The 26,845-nt window shown below is 40.6% G+C and overlaps 1 protein-coding gene across 1 annotated transcript in view; it reads left to right on the top strand.

Moving 5' to 3' along the window:
- The window catches only part of Lama3 (laminin, alpha 3), a 202,840-nt gene that overhangs the window by 74,174 nt on the left and 101,821 nt on the right, over positions 1-26,845 (top strand). Inside the window, exons 18-29 of the mRNA XM_013014815.1 lie at positions 496-595; positions 3,891-4,047; positions 6,203-6,335; positions 8,494-8,636; positions 10,811-10,908; positions 11,418-11,571; positions 15,526-15,686; positions 18,833-18,941; positions 21,608-21,705; positions 22,894-23,038; positions 25,488-25,614; positions 25,698-25,837. Coding sequence (XP_012870269.1) covers positions 496-595; positions 3,891-4,047; positions 6,203-6,335; positions 8,494-8,636; positions 10,811-10,908; positions 11,418-11,571; positions 15,526-15,686; positions 18,833-18,941; positions 21,608-21,705; positions 22,894-23,038; positions 25,488-25,614; positions 25,698-25,837 — 1,565 coding nt within the window. The remainder of the gene's footprint in view (positions 1-495; positions 596-3,890; positions 4,048-6,202; positions 6,336-8,493; positions 8,637-10,810; positions 10,909-11,417; positions 11,572-15,525; positions 15,687-18,832; positions 18,942-21,607; positions 21,706-22,893; positions 23,039-25,487; positions 25,615-25,697; positions 25,838-26,845) is intronic.

The following is a 26,845-nucleotide window of genomic DNA, read 5'->3' as shown; positions in this document are numbered from 1 at the left end:
ACCCAGGTCCTGAGGTCAAGCTCCAGGACTGGCAAAAAAATTAAACATTTTTGGAAAACTTGTAGCCTAGAAAACCATTAGTAGCAAAGTTTTCCCTTCACACACATAGAATAGGATTTTTATCTGGATGCCTGTGGCTCATGCCTGAAATCCTAGCTACTCAAGAGACAGATCCAGAGTGTCCATATTCCAAGTCAAAGTGAGATTTTTTAAGCCTTGTTCAGCGTCTATGCTACTGTTACCTCCCCCTTTGGGATCACAGTTTTCTAGCTGTTCATGCACCAACAACTTTGAGGCAGACTTTTAGAGAGACAGACCATCTTTGTTGGAAGGTTTCTACATATTCTGGACCCCTGCCAGTTGTAAGATGTGAAAAGAGGGAGGAAAGCAAGTTCTGGGACACTGAGCCTCCTGGTGTTCCATGTTCATGGGAGAGGGGAGCAATCTGGCAGGGAGATGATTGGATGGTAACTACAGCTGTTTCTTGACTTTCAGGGTGTCAGTGTGACATTGGTGGAGCACTCAACACCATGTGCAGTGGGCCCTCTGGAGTATGCCAATGTCGAGAGCATGTGGTGGGAAAGGCGTGCCAGTGGTGAGAGTTCCAGAAGTTTCTTCCACTTTCACCTTGTGGGAGGCTACCTTAGATCTGTCTGTGCTGCCATTCTGGCTGAGAGAGAAGAGAAACCAGCAGTCCAGGACTGTATGGCCCATCACGCTTTCTGATACTGTTTGAAATCTATTTGTCCATAAGTTCATTAATATAGGAGCTAACAATGCCCGTAGAGTGATGTCACTGGTTCCCATGTTGGAGTGGACAAGTGGAATAAATCCTGGTGGGCAAGATGAGAGTGGAAAGCTGAATCCCCATGTACAAGGCACAGCACAGAGGACTCTCTGAGCAGAAAGTACAATTTGGGTTCCCCGGGAGAGAGAAGGACTGAGGGATGGCCCGCCCATGTCCTTGAGCCAGCAAGACTCAGCTTCTGCTTCTTTCTCCCTAATGAGGGATTGTTCAGGTGCAATACAATGGAGGGGTTAGAAAACTTTTGAAGTGTGGAAGAAGCACCTTGTCTAGTGGATAAAATTAGCTTTCCCCGGGGCTGGGGAGGTGGCACAGTGGTAGAGCGCTTGCCTTGCATGCCTGAGGCCCTGGGTTCAATTCCTCAGCACCACATAAGCAAAACGAAAAAAAGCTGGAAGTGGTGCTGTGGCTCAAGTGGTAGAGTGCTAGCCTTGAGCTGAAGAGCTGAGGGACAGCGCCCAGGCCCAGAGTTCAGGCCCCACGACCCCCCCCACCCCCCCGCCAAAAAAAATTAGCTTTCTCCTGCCTTAAGCAAACCAACATTTTTTCTTCTTCCAGTTAGGTAGCAGGAATTAATTTAACTACCGAGAGGCAAATTTGAATACATTATATATATATATATATATATATATATATATATATATATATATATATATTACATGTCTTGAAATTTAAAATATATCATTTGAAAAACAATAACAGAAACATAAGGAAGTAAACCAGCAATGATAGCATAGTGACTTCTCTCCAAGTTGGCAAAATGTTGTATACTTTTGTATGAAATTCCCTCAAATGTTAGTTTATGATTTCTTTCCTGAGCATTTAAAAATTTTCTTTTAGGCTGGGCACCAGTGGCTCACGCCTGTAATCCTAGCTACTCACGAGGCTGAGATCTGAGGATTGCAGTTCCAAGCCAGCCCGGGCAGCAAAGTCTGTGAGACTCTTTTTTTTTTTTTTTTGATCTGGTCATGGGGCCTGAACTCTGGGCCTGGGCGCTGTCCCTCAGCTCTTCAGCTCAAGGCTAGCACTCTACCACTTGAGCCACAGCACCACTTCCGGCTTTTTTTTTCTGCTTATGTGGTGCTGAGGAATCAAACCCAGGGCCTCATGCATGCAAGGCAAGCGCTCTATCACTGAGCCAACTTCCCAGCCCAAGTTCATGAGACTCTTATCTCCAATAAACCACTAGAAAACCAGAAGTGGCGCTGTGGCTCAAGTAGAGACATGCCTTAAGCTGAAGAGCGCAGGGACAGCGCCCAAACCCAGAGTTCGCCCCACGACCAACCAAAAAAATTTTTTCTTTTAAGTTTAGAAACTGTTCATACTCACTTTGCTTTTTGAATAATTTTTATGATAAACGTAATGAACATTCATCATAGAAATTTTAACAAGTCCATAAAAGTAAAAAGGCAAAGAAAAAACTTTATTCCACTTTGCACTGGGTACATTTTTTCCTAGATTTTGTTTATGAATGAAATTTCTTGATGAATGTATTTTTAAAATTTCTATCAATTTCTTCATTTCATATGATAGCATGACTGTTTGTCCTATCATTAAATAAGCCTCAGAAATTTTAATTAATTTCATAATCTTTACTTCATAATTGTGTACATTCATGTTTCCTCACTGTTTTAATTATTGTAACATTAATTTTGATACTATATGCAATCATTTTGTTGTTGTTGGTCGTGGGGCTTGAACTCTGGGCCTGGGCTCTGTCCCTGTGCTCTTCAGCTCAAGGCGAGCACTCTACCTCTTGAGCCACAGCACCACTTCCAGTTATTCTAGTGGTTTATTGGAGATCAGAGTCTCACAGACTTTTCTGCCCGGGCTGGCTTTGAACTGCTATCCTCAGATCTCAGTCTCCTGAGTAGCTAGGATTACAGGCGTGAGCCACTGGTGTCCAGCTGTGCAATCATTTTTTTTATTGTGAAAATACTGTACAGAGGGGTTACAATTGCACGGGCAAGATAATGAGTACATTTCTTATCAAGCATTGTAGCCTCCTCCTTTGTTTCCCCTTCCTATCCCTTCCCATCCTTCCCCCACCCCTCAACCCAATTCTCCTCTCCTTCCACCAAAGTTGTAAAGTTTGTTTTTCCACATAACAACTTGTACATCTCATTGTTGCAATGGATCCACCTGTATCCCTATTTAAACGATTTGTTTTTCATTTTTTTATGTTACTGGGGTTTGAACTTAGGCCCTTGTGTTTGCTAGGCAGGTGCTCTCAAATTGAGCCATACCTCCAGCTATATAGAATAATTTCCAGGAAGTAGAATTACTAGATCAATGGTATAGATATTTTTAAGGACCTTTAAAATTCCCTTCAGAAATGTAAGCATTTCTGTTTCTTCTTGCAATGTATTAAGAACATGCCCTTTTATTCCTTTGACTAATTGTTGTCTATTGCTTTAAACCACTACCTGCTATTAGCCTGTTACTAGATTGACAAACATATCATTTTTAGAACTTCAAAGGTCTGCCAATGAGATGTCACATGCATTGGGATATTTTGTCCTCCACTGGGACTACCATAATTCAATTTATGAAAGGAAGCAACTTACTGGCATGTGTTCCAGAAGAAACAAGACACAGAAGTCATTCTAATGATCAAAAAATCCTCATAGAGAAAACAAGTTCTTTAACCTGTGAATTGAATATATATTTTGTATCTTGGTCACCAGTGTATCTGTCTAGTGGTTAGCAAGTATCAGACACACAGCATTCATATTTGTGTAATAAGTGAATAGAGTTTATTAATGAATGAGTGAATTAATAGTAAAAACACAAATTGGGCAATACTTTGGTCCTGCAACCATTTAGAATATAATGAGGATAGAACATGAGTTGTGCTAAATGGTTTTCTCATTTTAACGTTTGGAGTGAATAGGTGTTATATATGGTTTATGTTTACATGAATGAACCCAATAATTTAGCAAAAGAATGGGGGCCACTCTCATTTGTTCTACTTAATATATTGGGTCAACTTGGTGGAGTTCTTTTAGCAGTAAGTATGAGAGTCAAGGGTTTTCAGATGATCAGCCATCCTAACCTCCTATGTCTGCATGTATTTATTCATAAGGCCTGAGAATAGCTATTATTTCCCGGATTTGCACCATATGAAGTTTGAAATTGAAGATGGCACTACACCTGATGGGAGACACCTTCGGTTTGGATTTGATCCGCTGGCATTTCCTGGCTTTAGTTGGAGAGGCTATGCCCAGATGACTTCAGTACACGTACGCAACCAGAGGCCCCGCTCATGGCAGCATGGCCTGTACTTCTCAGGGTTGTCAAAACTGATTTCAGGATTCTTTTTCTCTAGAGTAGAAGCTGGGATTGAAGTCAGGATTTAATGTAGGGTTGGATTTTAACTGCTAAACATACATGTGGGTTTCATAGTTTATTGCTACTTTAATTTGACCACTAAACCAGAAATAGAAAGTAAAGAAAGAGGATGTTGGTCTCTGGAGAGTTTTATAGGAAGAAGGAAGTTTCTTAAGTGACATTAGGCTACATTATAACATAGAGGACATTTTTATTTGTAGAAAACAAAAACAAGTTGACTAATTCCAATATAGCTAGTATGGCTAATATATATATATATTTGAGATAGGGCCTGTTTGTACCCAAGCTTATCTCAATCTCTCAATCTTCCTGTCTTCATCTCCTGAATACTAGCCATGTATCATTACTCTTGTCTTTTGTTTTCTCTACTCCACACTTTAAAATTAACATCAGTGATTTTACAGGGAGATTTCACTTTGACATATCCATATACACATACAGTGTCCCTGGATCAGACTTACTCCCTCTAGTGTTGATAATTTTTGATGCTTTGTTTTAGAACTCTTTGCAACTTATTATGTAAATAGAAACAAAGACATAAATGACTAGTTTTAGTTAGTTAATTTATTTCCCCCTCCACATTTCTACTTTCTGTCATTCTTTTTTTGTTGTTGTTGTTTTTGGTTGGTTGTGGGGCTGGGCACTGTCCCTCAGCACTTCAGCTCAAGGTGAGTGCTCTACCACTTGAGCCACAGTGCTACTTCTGGTTTTCTGGTGGTTTATTGGAGATAATAATTTCATGGACTTTCCTGCCCGGGCTGGCTTTGAACCATGATCCTCAGATCTCAGCCTCTTGCATAGCTAGGATTACAGGCGTGAGCCACTGACACCCTGCTCTTTCTGTCATTCTTTTCTACCATATCTATATATCTCAGTTTTGCATTACAGTAAGGAAATTCATACTTTTTGTTTTACACTTTTAGAAGACACACTCTGTTTCTACCAAAAAATGGCAAAATTGTTGAATAGCTTTGTCTTTAGAATTTCTCGTTGAGGTTGGTCTCTTCAAGCTGATCATGGTATAAACAAATAGAGTAAGAGAGGTAAATTGATGATGGTAAACCCAGTGCTTGTTCTTAGTAGATCCAGGACTTAGTGCAGTCTTTAGAGAAACTAGAACAGGTTCATGGTTCTCTGGGAGCCCCTGGTAGATTCTAATAATGCTTTCCTCTTGCCAAATTACCTATATTCAAGCTGCCTTTCCCAATTAAAAACCAAGACACTTCATTCCATTTCATGGTCTACTTAGTTCCTTTAGAGTCCATATTTCCTGAGCTTTCCTTGGGCTACTGGATATAGACATATAGTCTGGGGTTCTGAAATAAAATAGTCTGCTTTTTCCTCATTAAAGTCATGGAATCATACACAAAATATTGTGTGACCTCAGGGCTTGGTGACCCAAAGGACCCCTCCTCTAAGTTGAAAAGCTAACCTTCCCTTTGGATAGGAGCTTAAGAGAGAATAAAGCTTTGTAAGGCAGAGTAGACGTATTTCAGTTAGATCCCGATTTTACCACCAATGTGTTGGGGTCTCTAATTTTTCCACAGTCATCTTTGGTTTCTGTGATGACTTAGGTTTTCTGGATGTGATGTAGATCCTAGGCTGGCTCCTCTTTGGGGTGGTGGCATGAAATAATGTGCTTTCCTTTCCTTCTCTTCTGCCTTTTTATTTTCCCCAGCCAGTGGTGGTTGAGCCTGTCACCGTGGCTTTCTTAAACTAATAATATACTCTGTCTGCCTGATTACAAAAAGTCAAAGAGGATCTCAGTAGCTGGGGAGTGAGTGTCACTGTAACTTTAATTGTAAGTGATTTTAATTCATTATTAGGCTTGGTGTTTGCAAAGTGAGTATGGATGTATAGCGTGTGTGTGTGCATGTGTGTGTATATGCACGCATATACATGTGCATGCATGTATGCACAATGTGAGTACATTGCAAGTCCAAACTTGAATAGAATGAAGTAAGTGGTTACATTTGATTCCTTTTTTAATTTTTTAACTTCCTTTTAACCAGCTTTCTCCTCATAAATATTTGGTATTTTTTTCAGAATGAAGTAAGGTTAATCTTGAATGTGGGGAAGTCAAACCTCTCCTTATTTCGCATTATTCTGAGATATATTAATCCTGGAGCTGAAACAGTATCTGGCCACATAACTATTTATCCATCTTGGGCAAAGACAGGTAACTCTCCTTTCAAGTGACAAATGATCAAGAATGAGTTTCTCCCGTTTTCACAAAGTAGGCAAGAATGAGTTTCTCCAGTTTTCACGAAGTAGGCTGTCTTTAGAAAACAGTAAGTAAGCCTTGACAAGGGTCTGATTGGACAGTCCTCTAGATATCCTTTGGTACCTTTCCATTTTCTAAATTTTCTGTGCATTTAAAGTTCACTGTTAAACTATTAACTGACATTTTAAAAGTTGGTACAGCAACCTTTGTACTTTGAACTCCCAGGGTCATGACCTCTGGTGAAGTGGATATCACCTTTAGGTGTTATTTGTGAGATTTTTGCCTGTTCCTTTATTGCTCCCATTGTTTCAATCAAACCAAGGAGTTCAAGGAGAAATGGGTGAGGATCAGAATTTTGTGTGTGTGTGCCAATCCTGGGGCTTAAACTCAGAGCCTGGGCACTATCCCTGCACTTCTTTTGCTCAAGACTAGTGCTCTACCACTTGAGCCACAGTTTTACTTCTTTTGGGTAGTTTATTGGAGATAAGAGTCCCATGGACTTTTCTTTGAATTGTGGTCCTTAGATCTCAGCTTCCTAAGTACCTAGGATTATAGGTATGTGCCACTAGTGCCTGGCAAGGATTGGAATTGTTAAGGTGAGGGTATATAGCATGCAACTCAAAAGCTCCAAGAAATATCTGCAAAGCTCCTTGAGGATCTCTGAGAGTCAACAGAAGAGAACACAGCTCATCACAGTTGGAGACAGGGCCTGTAACTCCATCCTAACAGGGAATAAAGCTTCTACGAGTCTGGAAACCGATTCCAGAAAGCACTGGGAATCCCATAAGGGCACAAAATGGCATGAATGGAAGTCTAATTTAGAATCAAGATGAGAGCATCTTTGTTTGCCATCCATAGTAGAGCTGGAATTTAGGAAAGAAAGGACATTATTTTCAAGTCAGGTCAGCCAAGCTTAGATGACTGGAAGCTGATCAATTCCTAATAGGAGGCAGTGGCTGACTCACTTCATCATGTACAGAATATTTCTGCATCTTTTCTCTCACTTGATAAGAATGTGGTAGAATGAAGAGGGCCAAAGAAGAAACAGAGCTGAGGGGTTTAATAAGTGGCCAATCTTTCTAAAAGATCTCTCTGCCTTCAAACTGAGGGACAATGCCACCGTAAATATGTTTTCTGTTAACTCACATCACTTAAATACATTCTGAGCTGCTTCCTATTCTCTGGGACAGCTTTCCACCAGTCTGAGTCAGAAGTCTACTTATATATTCCCAAGGTAGTGTAGACCTCCTCCTATGTTCCACTGTACGCACTCTACCATATTCTCCGGTTTTCTAGTCTGCATATCTTGCCTGCTCTGTTCCCATGATACAATCAACATGGCATCCACTTCTGTGCTCCCACAACTCAGTACCATGCCTGACATCTATATAGTAGACACCACAGATGCCTGTAGAATGAGAGCAATACAAGGATTTAGAACATATTTCCTGTCAAAATAAGTGTCAATTGGACTCAGATGTAGAAGGTTCTCAATTTGTTTTTGTTTTTTTTTTTAAAACAACATTCTAAAAACAAAAGATAACATAACTACAACTTTAAAAAATCTTAAATAATAAAAATATAAGAAAAACCTTGTATAAACAAAAATAATTTAATAGCCAATATAAGATATTGAACACATACAATATGCAAGGAATATTCTTAAACAGCTTATAGTTGTTACTGGATGCAGTGGTACATACCTCTGATCCAAGAAGTAAGGAGGGATCTCAGTTTGAGGCCAACCTCAAGTTGGAAAGACTTCTCTGGAAAACAAAAAAATAAAAGACTAGGGGTATGGCTCAAGAGGTAGAACACTTAATTATAGACCCCAGAGTCCAAATCAGCTTACAAGTGTTAATATGATTACTTATTTAGCAAATCAAAATTTATAATCCTAGCATGCATAGCTACAGTGAACATCTTACCAATGTCCTTTTGGTCTACTTTATGTGCATGCATATGCATAATTAAAAAATAGATCAGTAAATCGGATGAGTGCCCACCTTACACTTTTTGAGGTGTAAACAGAATGTTCAAAATTGAATTATCTAAAAATCTTAACACTGGCTGGTAGAAAGGTATCTTACATAGTCCTTTGTATTTCTAATAGGTGCTACTCAAAGCAAAGAGATCACTTTCCTGCCCAGCAAGGAGCCAGCCTTTGTCACAGTCCCAGGAAATGGCTTTGTGGATCCTTTCTCAATCACTCCTGGGACGTGGATTGCTTGTATCAGGGCTGAGGAAGTGCTCCTGGTAAGACAGTTTTGAATGTGGGCTCTGGGGGATGTCCCCACGGGAGATCTGCAGTGGCCACAAACATCAAAATTTCATAGGGTTCCCTTTCACCACACTAGACCCTCAGATGACCTTTGCAAAGCAAATGACATAGGAACCTGCCTAAAGTTATCTTTCATATCCTTTCACCAGCTTCTCTGAAGCTAAAAAACAGAAAATATAACTCATAGTGACACACCATTGTCAGAACAAATTCAAAGCCTCTGTAAACATGATCCTACCTTTCAAAAGCATCATGAATCAGAAGGGAACCTACAAAATAAGCCTTCCTAGGGATCATGAAGAATGAAGTCTGAAGAACTTAGGAATAGGAATACCCTTGTATGAGTAAGAGATAGTGCAGAGAAGGAAATGGCATAGGAGCCAGGGCTTCCCCCATGCATGTTTCCTGCTCTCTCTCCCCTCAAACCTATGTAAGATCTGTCTTTGACAAAGAAATCTTCATCAGGGGAAAGGCCTGCGAACACAGATAGCTTAGCCAGAGAAACTATGGGGAGTTGTTTTATGAGTCTGTTTTCTGATACTAGGTCTGCTGCATATAGCAAGGTCTGTGGCAAAGCTTTGTTTTACAGACTTTGAATAGAAAACATAATTTTTTTTCTTTTTTCTTTTTTTTTTGCACAAACCTACTGACTGGATTGTCCACATTGGTAAGTCTTAGGTGCAGGCTCATTAACTACAAACCTGCCTCACTTGTTTCTGCCCAACAATAAGGCGAGTACTTGGCAAATCTGAACTCTTGCACAGGTTGATATGAAGATTTAAGCTCTCGCTTCCAACCTTGTTTTTCTTGCACTGTCTTTGCAGAAAGCTTTACCGCTTTCAAACGAAAAGGCTGAAAACGTTTCACAGATGTTAGAAATGGGGAGGAGGAAAAAAAATCTGCTGATGTCAGTTATTGATATGAAATTGGACTAATGGAAAGCAAAAAATTCTTATGTTATTCCCTATGCACAGAGGATGTTTAATAACATTTAGTGTGCACTTGTGAAATTGTACATCTGTAGATTCCTTGCTATGATCCCATTTCCCTTGAGCATCTATTATCAATATTTTATTCTTCTAGGATCGGTGGGACCATAGGGCAATGAGGAAATATAGGCTCAACCTCAGGAAAATTACCACTAGAACAATAAGCACCTTAACATTAAGACCCAACCAGTAAGATCACCACATCACCTGAGTCACAATTTCCTATCACCTCCCCCGGCCCCCCATCCACTCTGACAGGTCTCTCTGAAGAGAGAAAATGCCTTATGGACCATGTATGAATCTCTTCACAGTGGAGGCCAATGTCCCTCCTTGTCTCTGCATGTACGTGGTGAAGGCACGTATCTGGCATTGCTGGAAAGCTGTCAACTCATCCACATCTCAAACTCCACAGCTCTGCTCTTTGCTGAATAGCTGTTTAGCTGAATTTACATTGTGGGTCTCATTTGGTACACTTGGGGGGACCTGTTCTTCTTCTCTCTGGTAGGTCAAGCAGTAAGCCAGTTCTATTCTCGGAGTCCCCAGGGTGGCAAAACCTCACTTCTCAAACCATACCTGGTGAGCATTGCTCCAGTGTGCGAGCAGAAAGCTGTCATACATCGTCTGCATTCAGGATTTTGTAGTGATGAAGGCAACCAGAATCTCAAAAGGAGCATCCTATCCATGGACAGTTTATTATCTTTATTCCTTTGTGGGTTTATAAATGATCAAGAAGAGAGCAAAAATTTCCTTGGTATTTAAAAAATACATATGTTCACCCTGAGGAGCTTATCTCTAGTGTGTAAAGGACTTGTAGAGAAGGGCCCATCAGTGAAATCCCAGCTACTGAAGAGGTGAAGGTAGGAGGGCTGCAGTCTCAGGTTGGCCTAGGCAAAAGTGTTAGGCCCTATGTCCAAAACAAACTAGCACACACACACACACACACACACACACACACACACACACACACACACAAAACAAAGAACTGTAAGCATGGCTAGAAAAGGAGAGGAAAGGTGAGGAGCAGGCAGTTGGGATGGAGAGATTCTCCAGTGACTTCATCTGGTTGGTACTAATTTATCCAGGATGTTTGGTGGTTTTTATTTGCTCAAGTAGTGCTGCCAGCAAAATGAATCATTGTCTCTTTGGCCTTTGTTTGCTAGGATTACCTGGTGCTGCTCCCCAGGGACTATTACGAAGCCCCCCTGCTGCAGCTGCCAGTCACAGCGCCATGTGCCCCAGCAGGATCTCCCCAGGCCAAGTTAGTATGAGGGGCAGAAGACACAGCCACATTGTCCTCAGGGTCCTCTGAATTAGGAGCCTTGAGCCCAAGGGTTCACCATAGAGGTCAAGGGCACAACTGCTGCAGGATGCTCTGGATAATTATTTTTCATTGTAATTTTTAGTCTGGATCTTATTTCCTTAAAGAAGGAATCCCAAAGCCCTTGGCTTGGGGGTGGCTGGTTTCTGAGTGGCTAATGCCCCAAACACGTGGAAATATTGCTGCATGTTTAAGTAATAGCCTCAAAGTCACAAATCTCGTGGGAGGCTTGAGTTTAAGATTGAATCCCGGCTTGTGGACCTTTGTTTCTTCCCTTCCTGGTGTGATGAGACTTTCCTGCTGGGTTTCTGCAGGGGACACTGAGTAAGAGTTGCTGAAGGGAGGGTGCATGATGAGGGAGAAGGAGAATGGAATGACTACGGGGCTTCTGGGATGCACTTTGATATTCATGTTGTGATGATTGTATTTTGTTGTTGTCCTTGGTAAAGCTGCTTGCTTTACCAGCATTTGCCAGTGACCAGGTTCTCCTGTACCCTGGCTTGTGAGGCCAGACACTCCCTGCTTGAAGGGGAGCCAAGACCCTTGGCTATGAGGAAGCCCACCCCTGCACACCCTGTCATGGTGGACCTCAGCGGGACGCAGGTAGGACAGACTTTGATTTATTGTCAAAGCTAATATTCCCTTCTATCCATACCTGACCACAATTGCTTCTCAGACCCAGGGGACTCTGGAAGAATTTCTCAGAGGTGTTGGTCAACCTTTGCTGACTTCTCTGGTTTGGGTTGGGCCTGGATGGCGCCTCACACTGAGCTGCATTGGGCTGCTCCCAGAGCAGTCCCTCAACATAGCAAGGGGCATGGGCAACCACAGAATCCTTTTTGTTGGGTTACTCAGACCTAGGGGACATTGCATTCTACCTGACTCAGGCAAAGACTCAACCTTAAAAGCCTCCAGACACTTCCTGGCTGACCCTAAAAGGACAAATATCTCACTGCACAATCCTGTAGGCTAAGCAATTTGTAACAATTAAATTCCTGGGGCTCAGAACCTGGAACTGCTACACTCTGAGGCAGCTTGCCTTGTGGTTTGGAGGACGAGTTATTACAGGCCTTGGTACTGCTTTTCTTCCAGGAGTTCTTTGAGCCCCAAAACCAGATGTAAGAATGTGTTGATTCAAGATTTGAATTAAAAGTACAGCATATTAGCAATAAGAACCCATAATGCAGCCTTTCAACATGAACACAGTAAACCCAGCTTCCTCTACTGCAGCTTCATTTACCATTAGAGAAACTGTTTATTCAGAGATTCATTATGTGAAATGAAAATGTCAGTGGCCTTAATTCTTCCCAAACATTTAGATGTATATATTCTCCCAACATTTTAAAGGTAGCAGCTAAAAGTATTAGGTATATTTTTAAAATAGAGTCTTCATTGCATTTTAATTTTTTTAGAATTTTTATTTTATGAAACATGCTTGTTATATTGAGTAAGGAAAGATAAGTGTAGATAAACAAAGTATAGTGAAATAGAATAGAAACAAAATGATCTTCCCTCTACTCCACTCGAACATTAAGTTTACTGCATTCCTTTCTATGTAGTGTACACACATACAGCCATACTTTGCACATACATACACATAAACAATATACATGCGTACCTATACATATGTGCATGCATTTGTGTGCATTGTGTGTGTGTCTGTGTGTTCCTGCAGCAAAGGGGCACAGCTAAGGTAAACCAGGCCTCCAAAGACATATTAATGACATAGATCATGTGTCACCTTTAGTTTAGCCCAGAGCTACAGCCATTTCAGATTGATTCATAAAAAGACTGATTCCTGAGCTGTTCTTTTTTATTGGGCAATACTTTTTACTGTTTTATCTAAATGCCTACAGATAAATAGTGGCATTATAGTATCCTTTAGCCCCTGTGGCTATATGAATTTAAATTAATTACATCTAACTGTGACTAAAAAGTCAGCTCCTCAGTTGCCCTAGTCACATTTCAAGGTATCCATAGTTACCTGTCCAGTGTTTGACAGTGTAGATGACAGAATATTTTTATCATCACAGGAAGTTCTCTGGACAGTACTGTTATTGATTATTATGCCAAAATTCACTTACAGAATTAGAAGAGGCCCTAAAAGATATCTGACATTATTTTTATGTGTGCATAGTGTGCTGGTAGGCAAGTGATGTACCATTCAGCTACATCCTCAGTCCCAAATTGATTCTTTTCATATTATTCTTGTGGGATTAATTTTCTTCTGGATATGAAACAAATACATTTCATGTTTTCAGGTTTGAATCTCCTCCCTAAAATATCTCAGTATGTATATGAAAGAATTCTGAATTCTGGAAAACTCCAAAATCTCAAACATTCCTTGTCCCAAACATTTCATAGAAGGGATATTCAATCTGTACCATCATGTTTCATGAGGACCTCCACAATAGCCACCTAATCAACTCAGCCCCACCTGCTCTTGTTCACTGTATCTCCCAGTCCATTCTCCATGCTACAGGAGCCATGCTACATGCTCATTCTGAGAGGAATATCTGATCATCATTGCCTTCCAGCCCTACCACACACACACATACACACATACATGTATGAATGCACACACAAATGCATGCACACATACAATCTAAACATTATAATATCCCATCCGATAGAGACAAACATTTCACTATGTGCTATAAGATTGCTTTTATCTCTCAATGTATCATACTGCTGTTGCTCTGTTCCTTGTCACTCTGGTCTACCTTCAGTCTCTTGGAGTTACATTGCATGTGGCCCAGTTACATTTTACGTTGTAGTGGAGCCTCCTACTACAGGCTGTTTTGCTATTCTTCCTCCCCTCCCCTTGTGATCTAGTTCTTACTCTCCTCAACAAAACCATTGCTTCTTCTGGGAAACCATCTCCTCTCCTGTATCTTCCTGATTAGGTCAGGCCTATCTCACATGTGTCTAGAATACCTCTTCTGAGTTTTATCATAAATGTACTTTTACATCCTAATTTTCATGTTGTCTATTATTTGATTAAAGTCTGTCTGAAAGGCAGATCACTATCTGCCTTATTTCCTACACATGCCCAGCAACTGGCCAGTGGCCTGACCTAGGGCAGATGTATAATTTGTTGGCCAAATTATTTAAATCCTCATTTCAACATTCAGCTATCCTCTCTTAGCTTTGCAAAAACAACAGAGCTGATGAACCCACTTTCTGTGTCTTTACCCTGAAAAAATAAATAGGAGAGGGCAGGTTTGGCAACAAAACTAGTTTGACACAGGTTCCAGTCAAGTTTCCCATTTAAAAGGTAAATAATGGAGACCAAAAATATAAACTTTCTGTTACTCATTTTTTTTGTCTTTTACGTGAGTTCATCAAAACTTGCTTTTACCATCAAATGTACTGTAAATTCTTCCAACCATTCTTCAAAAAAAAAATCAATCACAGGACTCAAAGAAGGAAGCTCAGTGGAAATTTACAATAGAGTGCTGCTAGAACTCAAACCAAATAAAAACCTCTGGGAGAAGTCCTGATAAGTCATTGAGCCACTTCTGCTGTGTGGTGGGGTAAAGATGGAGAAGCATTCATTTGGAGAGGCCCAGGGGAGAGAAGCTTGTAATGACTTCTCTATATAGGCCAGTGGCTATGCAGTACTTCACTCTCTAAGAGCAAAAATGGGGTGGATTATCCATGTTTTCCCCCAAGGGAAGTCTTTCTATTATTTAAGTGGTAGGAAAAAAAATCACTGTGAAAAATAGTAATTATGTGGTTCAGGCTATTCAGAAGGAACAGTAAATATGAACTTCCTGAAGGCAAGGACCATTTAAATTAAGTGTGGTAATGTTCTGCTGAGCCTGAGCTTATGGAATGAGTTAGTTAATACTACTAAGAAATGTAACTCCAGTGTTGGCTCAAGTATTAACTGTATACATATAACACTTTAACTTAGTTATTTGACTTCTGGGAACCTTATAGAAATACTAGCACAAGGATGTATAGATGATGATGATGATGATGATGATGGTGATGATTTAATAGTATATGATGTAGAGAAAGTTATGAAGGGCCTAAGTGTCCATTAACAGGCAGTAAGATAATTTTATGTTTGTGCTATAGAATGTTAGCTATTACAAAATGAGGTATGGCTACACAGCTAAAGCTGAAATACTATTGAGAAAAAGCAAATCATGGCAAAAGCAATAATCACAATTGTCATCACCAGTGTTTGTGTAGTTTATTACATGCTACCCTCAGTTTGAAGAGCTCTACCTGTATTAACTCATTTAATCCTCATAACCATCTTAAGAAGTAGGTACTGATGTTATCCTCATTTTATATGGAGGATACTGACACAAGATATCAGTGACAAGCCCTGGAACCACAGACAATCTGACTGCACATCCCAAACTCAGACCCAGTAGTTAATAAGTCATCTGTATTTTTTCCACATCCTTTCTCACATTTATTACTCTTTTGACACATAACCATTCTTCCAGGAGTCTCCTCTGTCCTCTCTGTTGTGGATATTAACATCCCGAGGGCATCACAGATCTGGATGACCATCTGTCTGCTCCACCTCTTTGGCAGGTGGAATTGCATCTGCCGCTGCATGTCCCACAAGTGGGCCACTACATGATTGTGCTGGAATATGCCACTGAAGTAGACCAGTTGTCTGTGGTGGATGTCAGTGTGAAGAGCCCTGGGTCTGTTCTGGGAGGCCAGGTGAACATATACAGCTGCAAGTACAGGTAACCAGTTTTATCCCCAGGAATTCCTCTGCACAAGACAAGTAGGAGGTCTGCCTGGAGGAGCTTCCATTTTTATTTGCATTGGAGCCTTGTTTTTTTCTTTGAGGAAACAAACATCCCCAGCATGGATGTTGGGAGTCCTGTATTTTCTTAAAAGATCACATGGTCTACCTAGAAATTTGGTTCAGATTCAGTGATGCTGCCCAACTACTTTAATTTTTTATCAGCCCTGCATGGTGCAGTGAATTCAGTATTCTCACCTCAAAGGCTCTGTAAGGTATACAGATGCACAGTGTAATGAAAAAAAAGATTCCTTTTCAATGTTAAGAAGTATATACCTGCTTTTGCAACATGCTATCAGAGCTGGGGTAACTCATGTTGAATTATTATCAGGTGAAAAAAAAGACAAGGTTTAAAAAATTGTCTTGATAAAGTTCTTCTTCTGAGAGCACTCACTGGACAGCATATTAAAAATGGTTTCTTTGCATAGCATTTCAGGGACTTGCTTTTATTAAAGCATCAGTACAAGAGGTGTTTCCACATGATTATATAGGTGACTGTAGGAGTTGGAGTCCCTTGAAATAGCAGTTGGAGAACTACAGTAAATCTACCAGGTTTTGCCCAAAGTCTTGAACATTCTATTTCTTCTATATTCATGTTGCCTGTTGTCAAACACAGATCACTTGAGTATTTGGATATCTTCCCTGAAAGCGGAAGAAGTTACGCAAGAAGTAATACTTTTTAGTTGTTTAGAATGGAAACTTTTACAAGACTTAATAGAATGGCTATTGAATTAATGTTAAGCCCTCATAACCCTAAAAACACAACCCTGAAGGCTTTGTGTAGTGGAATAAGGGTATGTGTGTGGGAGTATAGAAGGACAGACCCAAACCCAGGGTCTTGTGTGTATGAGGCAAATAATCTACCTCTATGCCTTTCCTCTGCTCTGACCTTGAATTTTTAATACAAACACGAGATGGGTTTCAAAGAGTTCCCCAGAATGTTCTTGCGCTGTGAATAGATGATTTCATCTACAGGTGACATTAGCCCCACTGGAAGTACACTCTTAGTGCATTCTCAGATGGCAGGACACTTCCTCACTGGAAGCCAGCCACAGAGCTTTGGGAAGGGCAGCTCCATACCCATCCCTACAAGCCCACCTTCCAGTTGAACTCCATCTCCTCCACCTTCCAGATCATGCGGCTTAATTCTGATGTTACATGATCCAAAGTAGAGACGGCTTTAGTGACGCTTGGAATCATCTCAGAAGGGCTCTGAGAATATTTCAGACACAAAACATTTCAAAACCAAAGAAAGAAGGAATTCGCTTTCAGGATTCCATGAGGGTTGTCTGAATGGGGTCACTGAGGGGGAACTACATGACACTCTACATAAGAACCCCAAAGTTTGCTTTACAAGTCTCTGTTATTAGACTTCTAGGACAGCATTCCAGTAGACTGTGAATGAACAATTTCCAGCTGCATTGTATTTCTTTTAAAACTCAGCTACAATATTTCCTTTCTCTTTTCCTCAACCATCGCATAGGTGAGTGAAAATGAATTGGCCACAAATAAGGGAATCTGAACTATGGCATTATTGGAATTATTTGTCCCCGAAAGACCCCCATTTTAAATGACAAGCTTGTTTAACATTGTACTATCTTCTGCTGATGTTCAAAGGTTTTCTAGCCTTTCTCAAGTGAGTTATAACTAGATTGTTAAAAATAAAACCAATATCTCAGCAAAATAGCAGTAGTGTTAGCAAGAATACCACTTTCCAAAACAGTGATAATTCAAGTCTTCTTTCCACAGGGAAGTGACCACCCGTAATTAAATTAGTACTCCTACTCCTATTAAGTTATTTCTTAGTAAGAATTTAATAAAGCATAAAGCTAAACTTCAATAAATCACTATATTTAATACCTCCTAGAATTTTGCTTAAATCCAAAAGAAATGTGTTTGAATTCATACACACCCATGCACACACACACGCACACACACACACACACACATGATTATTTAATTTCTAATATATGCACAAATTCTGTTTTGTATATTTTATTTTATTTTAGTCTTTATCCATAGCCATTGCCTAAATTATTGCAAATATTTATCAGGAATAGTCACTTTGTCTTAATATGTCACTTGTTTCATATTATATTTATAAACAGGAAAGTTTCTATAGAATATGAAACTAGAAGGATTCTAGTTTCCTTTATGGATTCCCATTTCCTTTATGGGTTTTACCACTACAAAGAATATTACCATTAGAAGAGTGCCATTGTATTATTTAGTGTGAAACTGTGTTATTTTAAATTATCTCAAACTGTCGCTTACCAGTGGGAGGTAGGAATGAGGAAGGAAGGAGGGTTGAGTATTGAAGGCAAAGTCTGGGTTTTTTCCTGGATGTTGATTAAGATCAGCCATGTTTAGTGAGTGTGGGATGATCACGGATTGGTACTTTAATTTTGAATAGTTCAGAGAATACTGGCAAATTTCCAAGAAGTCAGTGTGTTGGAGATCTGCATCACCACCCTTGGGCTGTTTTTTTTTTTCCATGACTAAAACACATGTTTCATCAAGTCAGATGGAAAAGGTAAGCTGGGCCTTTAGCCCTGAGAGGTGTAGCAGTGGCCACATTTCCCATGGAAATTCTTAGTTATTTGTGCTACTACAACAGAAGATCTCATATAGCATCGTTTATAAAGAAAAGAAGCTGGTTTCTCACAGTTTTGGGAAGTCCACAAACATGGTGCTAGAGCCTTTGTGCTGAATTAGCCCTTACTGGAATGTGGAAGGACAGCAGGGCACATGCGTGGAAGATCCCACTTTTATCACAAAACCACCTGGACATAACTAACCCACTCCCAAGACAACCACACTAATCCGTTCATGAAAGACAAGCCCTTGAGTCCTAACCACTTCTTAAATGTCAGGGTGGCGATTAAATTACAAAAATGAGTTTTGGAAGGGACATTGAAACCCTGGTAGGCTACACTCCCTCTTCATCTGTGATGCAGGAAATCTCACTTGTTTCATTTAGTTATATGTAACAGAAACTGAAGAAAATCAGCCAGCCCGGATGAAGGTACACAAGGAGGGAGACTCCCACCTTTAAGGCTGAGGAAACTCTGTTCCCTCTTGCAGCATTCTCTGCCGGAGCCTGGTGGTTGATAGCATGAGTCGCGTGGCTGTGCATGAACTATTAGCAGATGCAGACATTCAGCTCAAGGCACACAAGGCCCAGTTCCTTCTGGTATGCTTCTGTTTTGCTTATTAAACTTTAGAAGAGTTTGCATGTTAGGAGTTTGGCTCTCTTGGATTATATCTATAAAATTAATCTATGAAGAATTGCCAGTTTAATGGGTGTTCTTCTCATCAACAGCTGAACTTGCCTCTTCATTTATTTGAGTCTTTATAATATTACCTCATAAACTTTAGCCATCAAATGTGACCATCTCACAAATTCCATTTCATTAAGTTTTATTAATTGCTAGTAGAAATGAAGTTGCTTTTGTTTTTGTATCTCTTACCTTAGTGTTAATGCCAGAGTATAAAAATGTCATTGGTTATTTAATTGTTTTCCCATTTTACTGTCCTATTATCCCTTATTAAATTGCAAATTCCATCAAGCCTTTACATTTTATAATCACTTTTTAAAACTCAATTTTAGCTGAGTGCTGGTAGTTCATACCTGCAGTGCTAGCTACTTGAGAACTAGAGCAGCCCAGTTTAAGACCAGCCTGGGCAGAAAAGTTTGTGAGACCCGATCTTAAAATAATCAGCAAACAAACAGAGCTGGAGGCATGGCTCCAGTAGTACAGTGCCAACCTAGCAACTCAAAGCACTGAGTTCAAACCCTAGTGTTAGAAAACAACAACAATAGCAAATATCAAAAACACTTTCTCTATTTCACGAGTATTAGTTGGATATACACTCTTAAGAGTTAAAATGAGATAGGTGCCAATGCCTGTAATCCTAGCTACTCCAGAGGCTGAATCTGTTCTGAGGATCATGGTTCAAAGCCAGCCCGGGCAAGGAAAGTCCATGAGACTTATCTCCAATTTACCACCAGAAAACCAGAAGTGGTGCTGTGGCTCAAGTGGTAGAGCACCTGCCTTGAACTAAAGAGCTGAGAGATGATGCCTAGGCTTAGAGTTCAAGCCCCATGACAGACAAAAAAAAGGAAGAAAAAAAAGTTAAAATGACAACTGGAAAAGCTCAGTAACAATCATGCATACTCTTGTAATGATAGAACTTGAACACAGACACAATAAGATCTGTCTAGGAAAGTGTGGTAAGATTTATAATTAGTATCTCAGGGAATTTCAGGTTATCCACATGTGAAGTAACTTCCTATTATGACAAGTATTAAGCATGTATCATGCCCTGGGAAATGCCAGGCCAGCTTATTAGACTATGTCTGACCTATTTGTGCCTGATAATATTCAAACCTTTGAATATAAGAAATTAGTGTTCTTAAAATTCTGACAGAATTATAGCTGTCTTATTGAAACATAGCAGTCCAAGCAAATCAAACCTCATTGTGGGAAATTATCCTGGGAATTTGACTTTTCATTTTTTTAAGTAGAGCGTTATCATTTTTAAAATAGCTGCGTGTCATTGAGGGTCAAGGTTGACTAGAACAAATGTTCCATGAGGGCTGGGGTCTTGTACATCTTGGTCTTATAGTATTATAATCTCTCCCTTTCCAGTCTCAGTGATATTCAATAATTTTTTGTTCTTCCTAATACTTTTACCAACAAGTTGGTTATTACCAGTTTTGATTTTAAATATATTATACTGATAATTAACAATGCCTTTCTTTGCTTTTTTGGTCCAAGACCAGAACTTGGTACCTGATGCTTTTGCTCATTGGCTAGCATCTACCAATTGAGTCACACCTCCAACCCCAACAATTGCCTTTCTTGTGTGCCTAAAATGTGTATCTTTGGGGTTTTTATTTTTGTTTGTTTGTTTTTTGGGTCCGGTCGTGGAGCCTGAACTTTGGGCCTGGGCGCTGTTCCTCAGCTCTTCAGCTCAAGGCTAGCGCTCTACCACTTGAGCCACAGCACCACTTCCAGCTTTTTTTCTTTTTACTTATGTGGTGCTGAGGAATCAAACCCAGGGGCTCAGGCATGCAAGGCAAGCACTCTACCACTGAGCCACCTTCCCAGCCCCCTATCTTTGGAAATGGATTCTTTGGTAAAGTCCAGGTGTGCACGTCTTATGAGTATTCTTTATGAAGAAGGGTATATCTCCCAGGAGCATCCCAGGCTCTCTGGCTACCTGGCTGCCACATCCCTTCTCTCCTTGCCCAAGGCTCTCCAGAGCCAGTACCAACCCTGGGAAAGATAGAAAAGCCAAGTATTGAAAATCATTGAAAAGGGTTGTTTTTTAACTTTCATTTGATTTTATTCTTAGCTTTATTTATGAGATTATTCCAATAGCAATTTATGTCAGTGATCCTTTATGATAGAATAAAGAGTTTAATGCTCATGATGATACCATGGGGCTTGCTTGGCACACTGCAGTATTTACTATTTTTAAATAATCATAACATTTCAGGATGGTCTCTTAGTGTGTGTGTGTGTGTGTGTGTGTGTGTGTGCGCGCGTGCGCGTGCGTGTTGGTCCTGGGGCTTGAACTTGTCCCTGAGCCTTTTTGTGTAAGATTAGTGGTCTACCACTTGAGCCACAGCTCCACTGCTGGCAATTTGGTGGTTAGTTGGGGAAACGAATCTCACAAACTTTTGTGCATGGACTGGCTTCAAACCAAAGTCCTCAAATCTCAGCCTCCTGAGTAGCCAGGATTACTCATGAGCCATTCAGTGCCCTGTTATTCTTTTTTTAAAAAACAATGGCTATGTCACTGGTTTTGCTGATAACTGCACCATGCCTTTTTGCATTGCATGCTCAACAGCATCAGATTTGTATCATACCCATTGAAGAATTCTCAACAGAATTTGTGAGACCTCAAGTCCATTGTATTGCCAGCTATGGGCCATTTGCTAATCAAAGGTAATGTATTTCCTTCCTTTTTTCCTTATTGATGCCGTGAAGGATACTGTAAGACTTCTAAGACTTGACTATCCTTGAAGTTCAAATTGACATTCAGGGTTTTGGAGTTTTAAAAATCTGGAATAATTGCATATGCATAATGCTATATCTTGGAATGTGATGCAAGTCTAAATTTGAAATGATTTTAGGTGTCATGTATATCTTATGCACATCACCTATAGGTAATTTTATACAATATTGCTCTGGTTATGACTTGTCATGTAAAATCAGGTGAAGAATTTTCCACTGTGGCATTAGGTCAGTTCCCCAAAGAATCTCAGATTTTGGAGGACTAAGGATTTTGGATTCACAAAGTTCAACTTCTGTGTAACTGAAGGAATGATTGTAAAGCCAAGGTGCTGAACTCTGGTGATAGATGTTAGAATGAGAAAAGACAGCTGAACAGTTTTCCAGAGATGTAAGTTTTCTAGCATGCCTTAATTTCAGGCTGTGCACACAGTATCTGGCTAGGGAAATGGTTAAGCCCAGGCCTTGAAGGCAGGATCACTGAGTTCTATTTTGAGGCCTTACTTTGTTCCAATCCTTTACTCTTCATGTCTGATTTTCTTCATTTGAAAATAAAAACCCACAAAAATAATGACTTATCTCACAACACTGTTATTAGAATCAACTCATTGGTGCAGAGTTTTAGTAGGATTGTTTTGTTGTAGATTGAAAAATATCCAGTCATGAAACTCTTGTCTTTGTACTTAGGACTGTAGAAACCTCTAAGTCAATGCAGAGCTGGCTGTGCCTGAAAGAAATGATGGGTATTTGTTTCTCTTCTCTAGAACATTATGTCAATATTAATATAGAGAGATGATAATGATGTATTGCATTGCTCTCATTTTAATAGTTAATTTTAGTTGGGGAAAGTGAAGTTTGAGTACGTTTCTACCTAGCATATTGTACTTTGAAAGTAGAATTTTCTTTCTGTCTTTATTAGTTGCATTGAGGGAGCTAGAATGTGCTTGGCTGACCAATTGAAGTATTTCTATAGGAAAGTCTTTAGAGTCCTGTGGTTCCCATCAGGCAGCCCTTTGATGCTTCCTTGGTCCTGTGTTCAAAGTCTGCTTCTTTGCTGATAGATAGCTGCATAGTGTTTTTGGATTACTGTAAAACAAGATTTTTAAATGTTTTATTTTTCAGTGCTACCTGTGTCTCCTTGCCCCATGAAACTCCTCCAACAGCCTTAATTTTAGATGTCCCTAGTCGGGGGCCTTCCTCTCTCTTGCCCCAGGAGTCTTCCCCTTCTGAGGGTGTCATTCCTGGCGTCACTTTGGAAGACTCACAGGTAGGACTTTACATGAATGTACTGCTTCTAGACCAGCAAGGCCCCTGAGCAGCAGCATCCACCTTATCTGGAAACTTATACAACAAGCACACCCCCCCCCCCACAGAGTTTCTGATCCAAGTCTGGGCTGAGGCCTGTCATTTGTCTTTTAAGATTCCCTCCAGGTTAACCTGATGCCCCTAAAGTTTGGAAGCTCCTACTCTCAACTGTGGACAACTCAGAAATACAGGTATCCGGTTAATCCTGCCCCTGGTCACCCAGCCTGAGGTGCCCTTTACCTCTGGATCTCTGTACATAGGCCATTTTTCAAGGCTTATTTGTGATACTTGTATTTGCATAGGCTTCTGTGTTTGGCATTGTGGAGTTTATTGTGTTTTTTTTCCCCTAACTATGATCATAAGACTTTGAGAATCTCTGCTGTAGCTAATAAGCTATTACATATTCCCTTGTGTACCTTGAATAGTATCTTTCAGGCAAAAAGTCCTCAAAAAAACACATATGAATTGACTATCTAGAGCACAGAAGTGAAATATACTCTATGTTGCTTTTTTTTTTAAACTGTCAACTATAAACTCATGGGAGTTGTAAAGTTCTAGATTCTGGAAATATACTTAAGGTTCTGATGATATTATGTCCTTGTATTGTCAAAGACCACTTATATTAGTTCTATAGCAGCACACTTGGAAATTAATGGGACTTGAAAGAGAAAAATCAAATAAGATCCTATAGGATTTTACAGTTAAGGGAACTGAGTTAAAATCAAATTGACTGAATTCTAGTTTTGTCATCAAACTAGTATATGATCTTCTGTAAGTTGGCTAGCCTTCCCTGGGTTATAGCTCTCATCTCAAAGATGACAATACTTCCTCCTCCTCCTCCTCCCATCCTCCCCCTCCCCCTTCTCCTCCTCCTCCTCCTCCTTCTTCTTTTTGTCAGTTGTGGAGCCTGAACTCTGGGCTTGGGCACTGTCCCTCAGCTCTTCAGCTCAAGGCTAGTGCTCTACCACTTGATCCATAGCGCCACTTTGGGTTTTTTTTTTTGCTTATATGGTGCTGAGGAATCGAACCCAGGGCCTCATGCATGCAAGGCAAGCACTTTACCACTGAGCCACGTTCCCAGCCCCGACAATACTTCTTATGTTACTGTTGGGATGTTGTCTTGTCTTTGGGAGAGAAGAGAGTTCACACACTTTAGCAGAAGGAGGAGTGTGGCTCTGGATTTCATTGTGATTGCTGTGAGGCTAAGGATGGGTCCAATTCTAAGGTAAGGGCTCCCAACCTATGAGCTGGAATTGGTGTGGTTTGACCTTTCCATCTAGGCCAATAGAGTGAACTTCTGGACTTCCTTATCGTATTGTCCACTTGTAAAGCAAAAGACGCAGAAAGTAGTAGAATTCGAAATGTATCAATGGTCAAATATCTCAAATGGAGGCTGAAACTTTTTTTTTCATGAATCACAATTAACTCTATCATAGTCATATGAATTGTCTGTGCGTGTTTTATCTTAAATCAGATTATACATTACAAAAGGCCTGAAACCATCTGTTTCTTTGCTTAACTACCTTCTGTTGGAAGGATAGAGAGTACAACACATTCTCTTTTCTTTCACTATTACATTTTTAGGAGGATTTTTTTTTTGGTGGTGCTAAGGTTCAAACCTAGGGTCTTACAAGTACTCTTCACTAAATTACCTGGAGGCTGGGTCTTTATTATATAGTTATTACAACTAGCGTTCACTACAGTAGACACACTTATGGGACATGCCCAGGGCTGTAGATGCTAGGTTATATGCTTGTCTTGGGTAAACATTACCAATTTTCAAAGTAGTTAACCAAATTACTCCTTCCCCCTGCTGACTCCATGAAATATATAGTTGTAGCACAGTTTGCTTGTCCATTTGGTAGGTGAGAGACATTTCGTTTCCTTCCAATTGTAACGGCAAATTAAGTGTGCTGTAAATAGCCATGCTAAGGTTTCTGCAGGAATACATAGGTTATCATTTTGCTCCAGTGACTATGTAGGTTGTTTTGGATGTTTCATCCCTACTTTGGTTCATTTCACATTGCCATAAAAGAGTACTTGAGAGTGGGTCATTTCTAAGAGTCGAGGTTTACTTAGCTCATGGTTCTGGAGGTTGGGAAGTCTAAGAATGGGTGGCCACATCTGCCAAAGGACTTCATACTAAGCCATCCCACAGCATAAGACACCGCACGGTAGGACTTGTAAATGGGCACTCTGAGAGACCCTGTCCATCTATTATTCATGAGGGCCTTGTCCCCATGATTTGAACATCTCCCCCCCTCCAACACAGCTACAATGAGGAACTGACTCTCATTCATTTTAATGGAACCACCTACATTGAAACCACAGCAACCTTTACATATCCCCTCATTTTTTCAAAGCTTTTCAGCTTGGGCATTTCTTGGTTTTTGTTTTTGTTTTCTCCTTAGAGCCAAGTGACCCTGAGAGGACTTGTACCACACCTAGGCCGGTATGTCTGTGTCATCCACTTTTATCAAACAGTGCACCCAACGTTTCCCGCCCAGGTGTTTGTAGATGGAGGACAGCCTTGGTCAGGTGAGCTGCCAATACCAGGCTCTGGACGCATGGCAGGCATCCGTGTACCAGCTTGTGAGTGGAAATCTTCTTGCTCTGTCTAGGTTCCTTCCTTGCCTCTTTCTGCCCCCATGTGCTTGGATGCCGGGATCAAGTGATTACTAAAGGCCAGGTTGAATTTGACATCTCAGAGCCTGAGGTGGCTGTGACTGTGAAGGTTCCAGAAGGGAAGTCCTTAATATTGGTGAGTTCTGCTTGTCCTTACCATTTTGCTCTTGTTTGGCTGCCATTCTGTGAATTTGTTTGGCTCATGACAGGGGTTTTTGAAGTTACATTCCTAGACAAAGGTTTTCATTTATAGCTATCAAAAGTAAAAAGTGGTTGGCAATTAAAACCAAGGGAAACAGAAATAATGGGGAGTGGGCATCTGGCCTGTCACCAGTCTCTGCCAACTCCTCATCCTCCTGGCCTCTCTTTCAAGCAGTTCTCACTCGGTCCCTCTTTTGGCCCCATACTGCTGCTTTTTCTCAGATGTCTCCCACTTTCTCACTTGCTCCCTTCGTGGCTCTCTGTCCCCAATGTCAGTGCCTGTTGATTCTGCTGTCTGCCCTGTGGGTATGGCACCCATATCTCTAAATTCAACCCCAATCTTTTCTGAACTCCCAACCACATATATGACCATCTATCGAATGTCTGTATCACCCAAGGATCTTAGGAGCCCTTCAGACTTGGGCTGTTGCCTGCAGAGACCCAGCACTGCTTGCTTTGTTCATTACATTGATTGAGGGACTCATAGCCTCCCATTATCCAGACTTCCTGGTGATAGGCCTTCTCTCCTTCCTCTGAACCACAGTATAGCACTCTGCCATGTTGCTCTGGTCTGATTGTTCTGGCAGGTTTTCTAGTCTCTCATTCAGACTGAACGGGGGCCTCAGGACATGGTCTTCCTTTCTGTCCTACATTCCTGTTGTCTATCTTATTCTGTCCTGGAAGTTATTCACCTTGCAGAAGTGGCCCTGGGTATGCCATATAACACAGGAATTTTTAGGGAATTCCTCACCATGACAGGCTCTGCTCTCTGTTTCACTGTGGTCTTCCTTCTTACCCCAGCCCATCTGCCTCCCACTGGTCCACATGTCTCACTCTGGCCTAGCTGTCTCACTCTGAGCCACCTGTTTAACTCTGATCCTGAGCACGCCTGACATTTTCCTAACTCATCTTTCATCTACCTCTCTTGATATTTCCCCCTTTC

The sequence above is a fragment of the Dipodomys ordii genome, unplaced genomic scaffold, assembly GCF_000151885.1.
Source record: "Dipodomys ordii isolate 6190 unplaced genomic scaffold, Dord_2.0 Scaffold25, whole genome shotgun sequence".
In the NCBI taxonomy this organism is placed as follows: domain Eukaryota; kingdom Metazoa; phylum Chordata; class Mammalia; order Rodentia; family Heteromyidae; genus Dipodomys; species Dipodomys ordii.
This window is presented reverse-complemented; position numbering and strand designations above follow the sequence as displayed.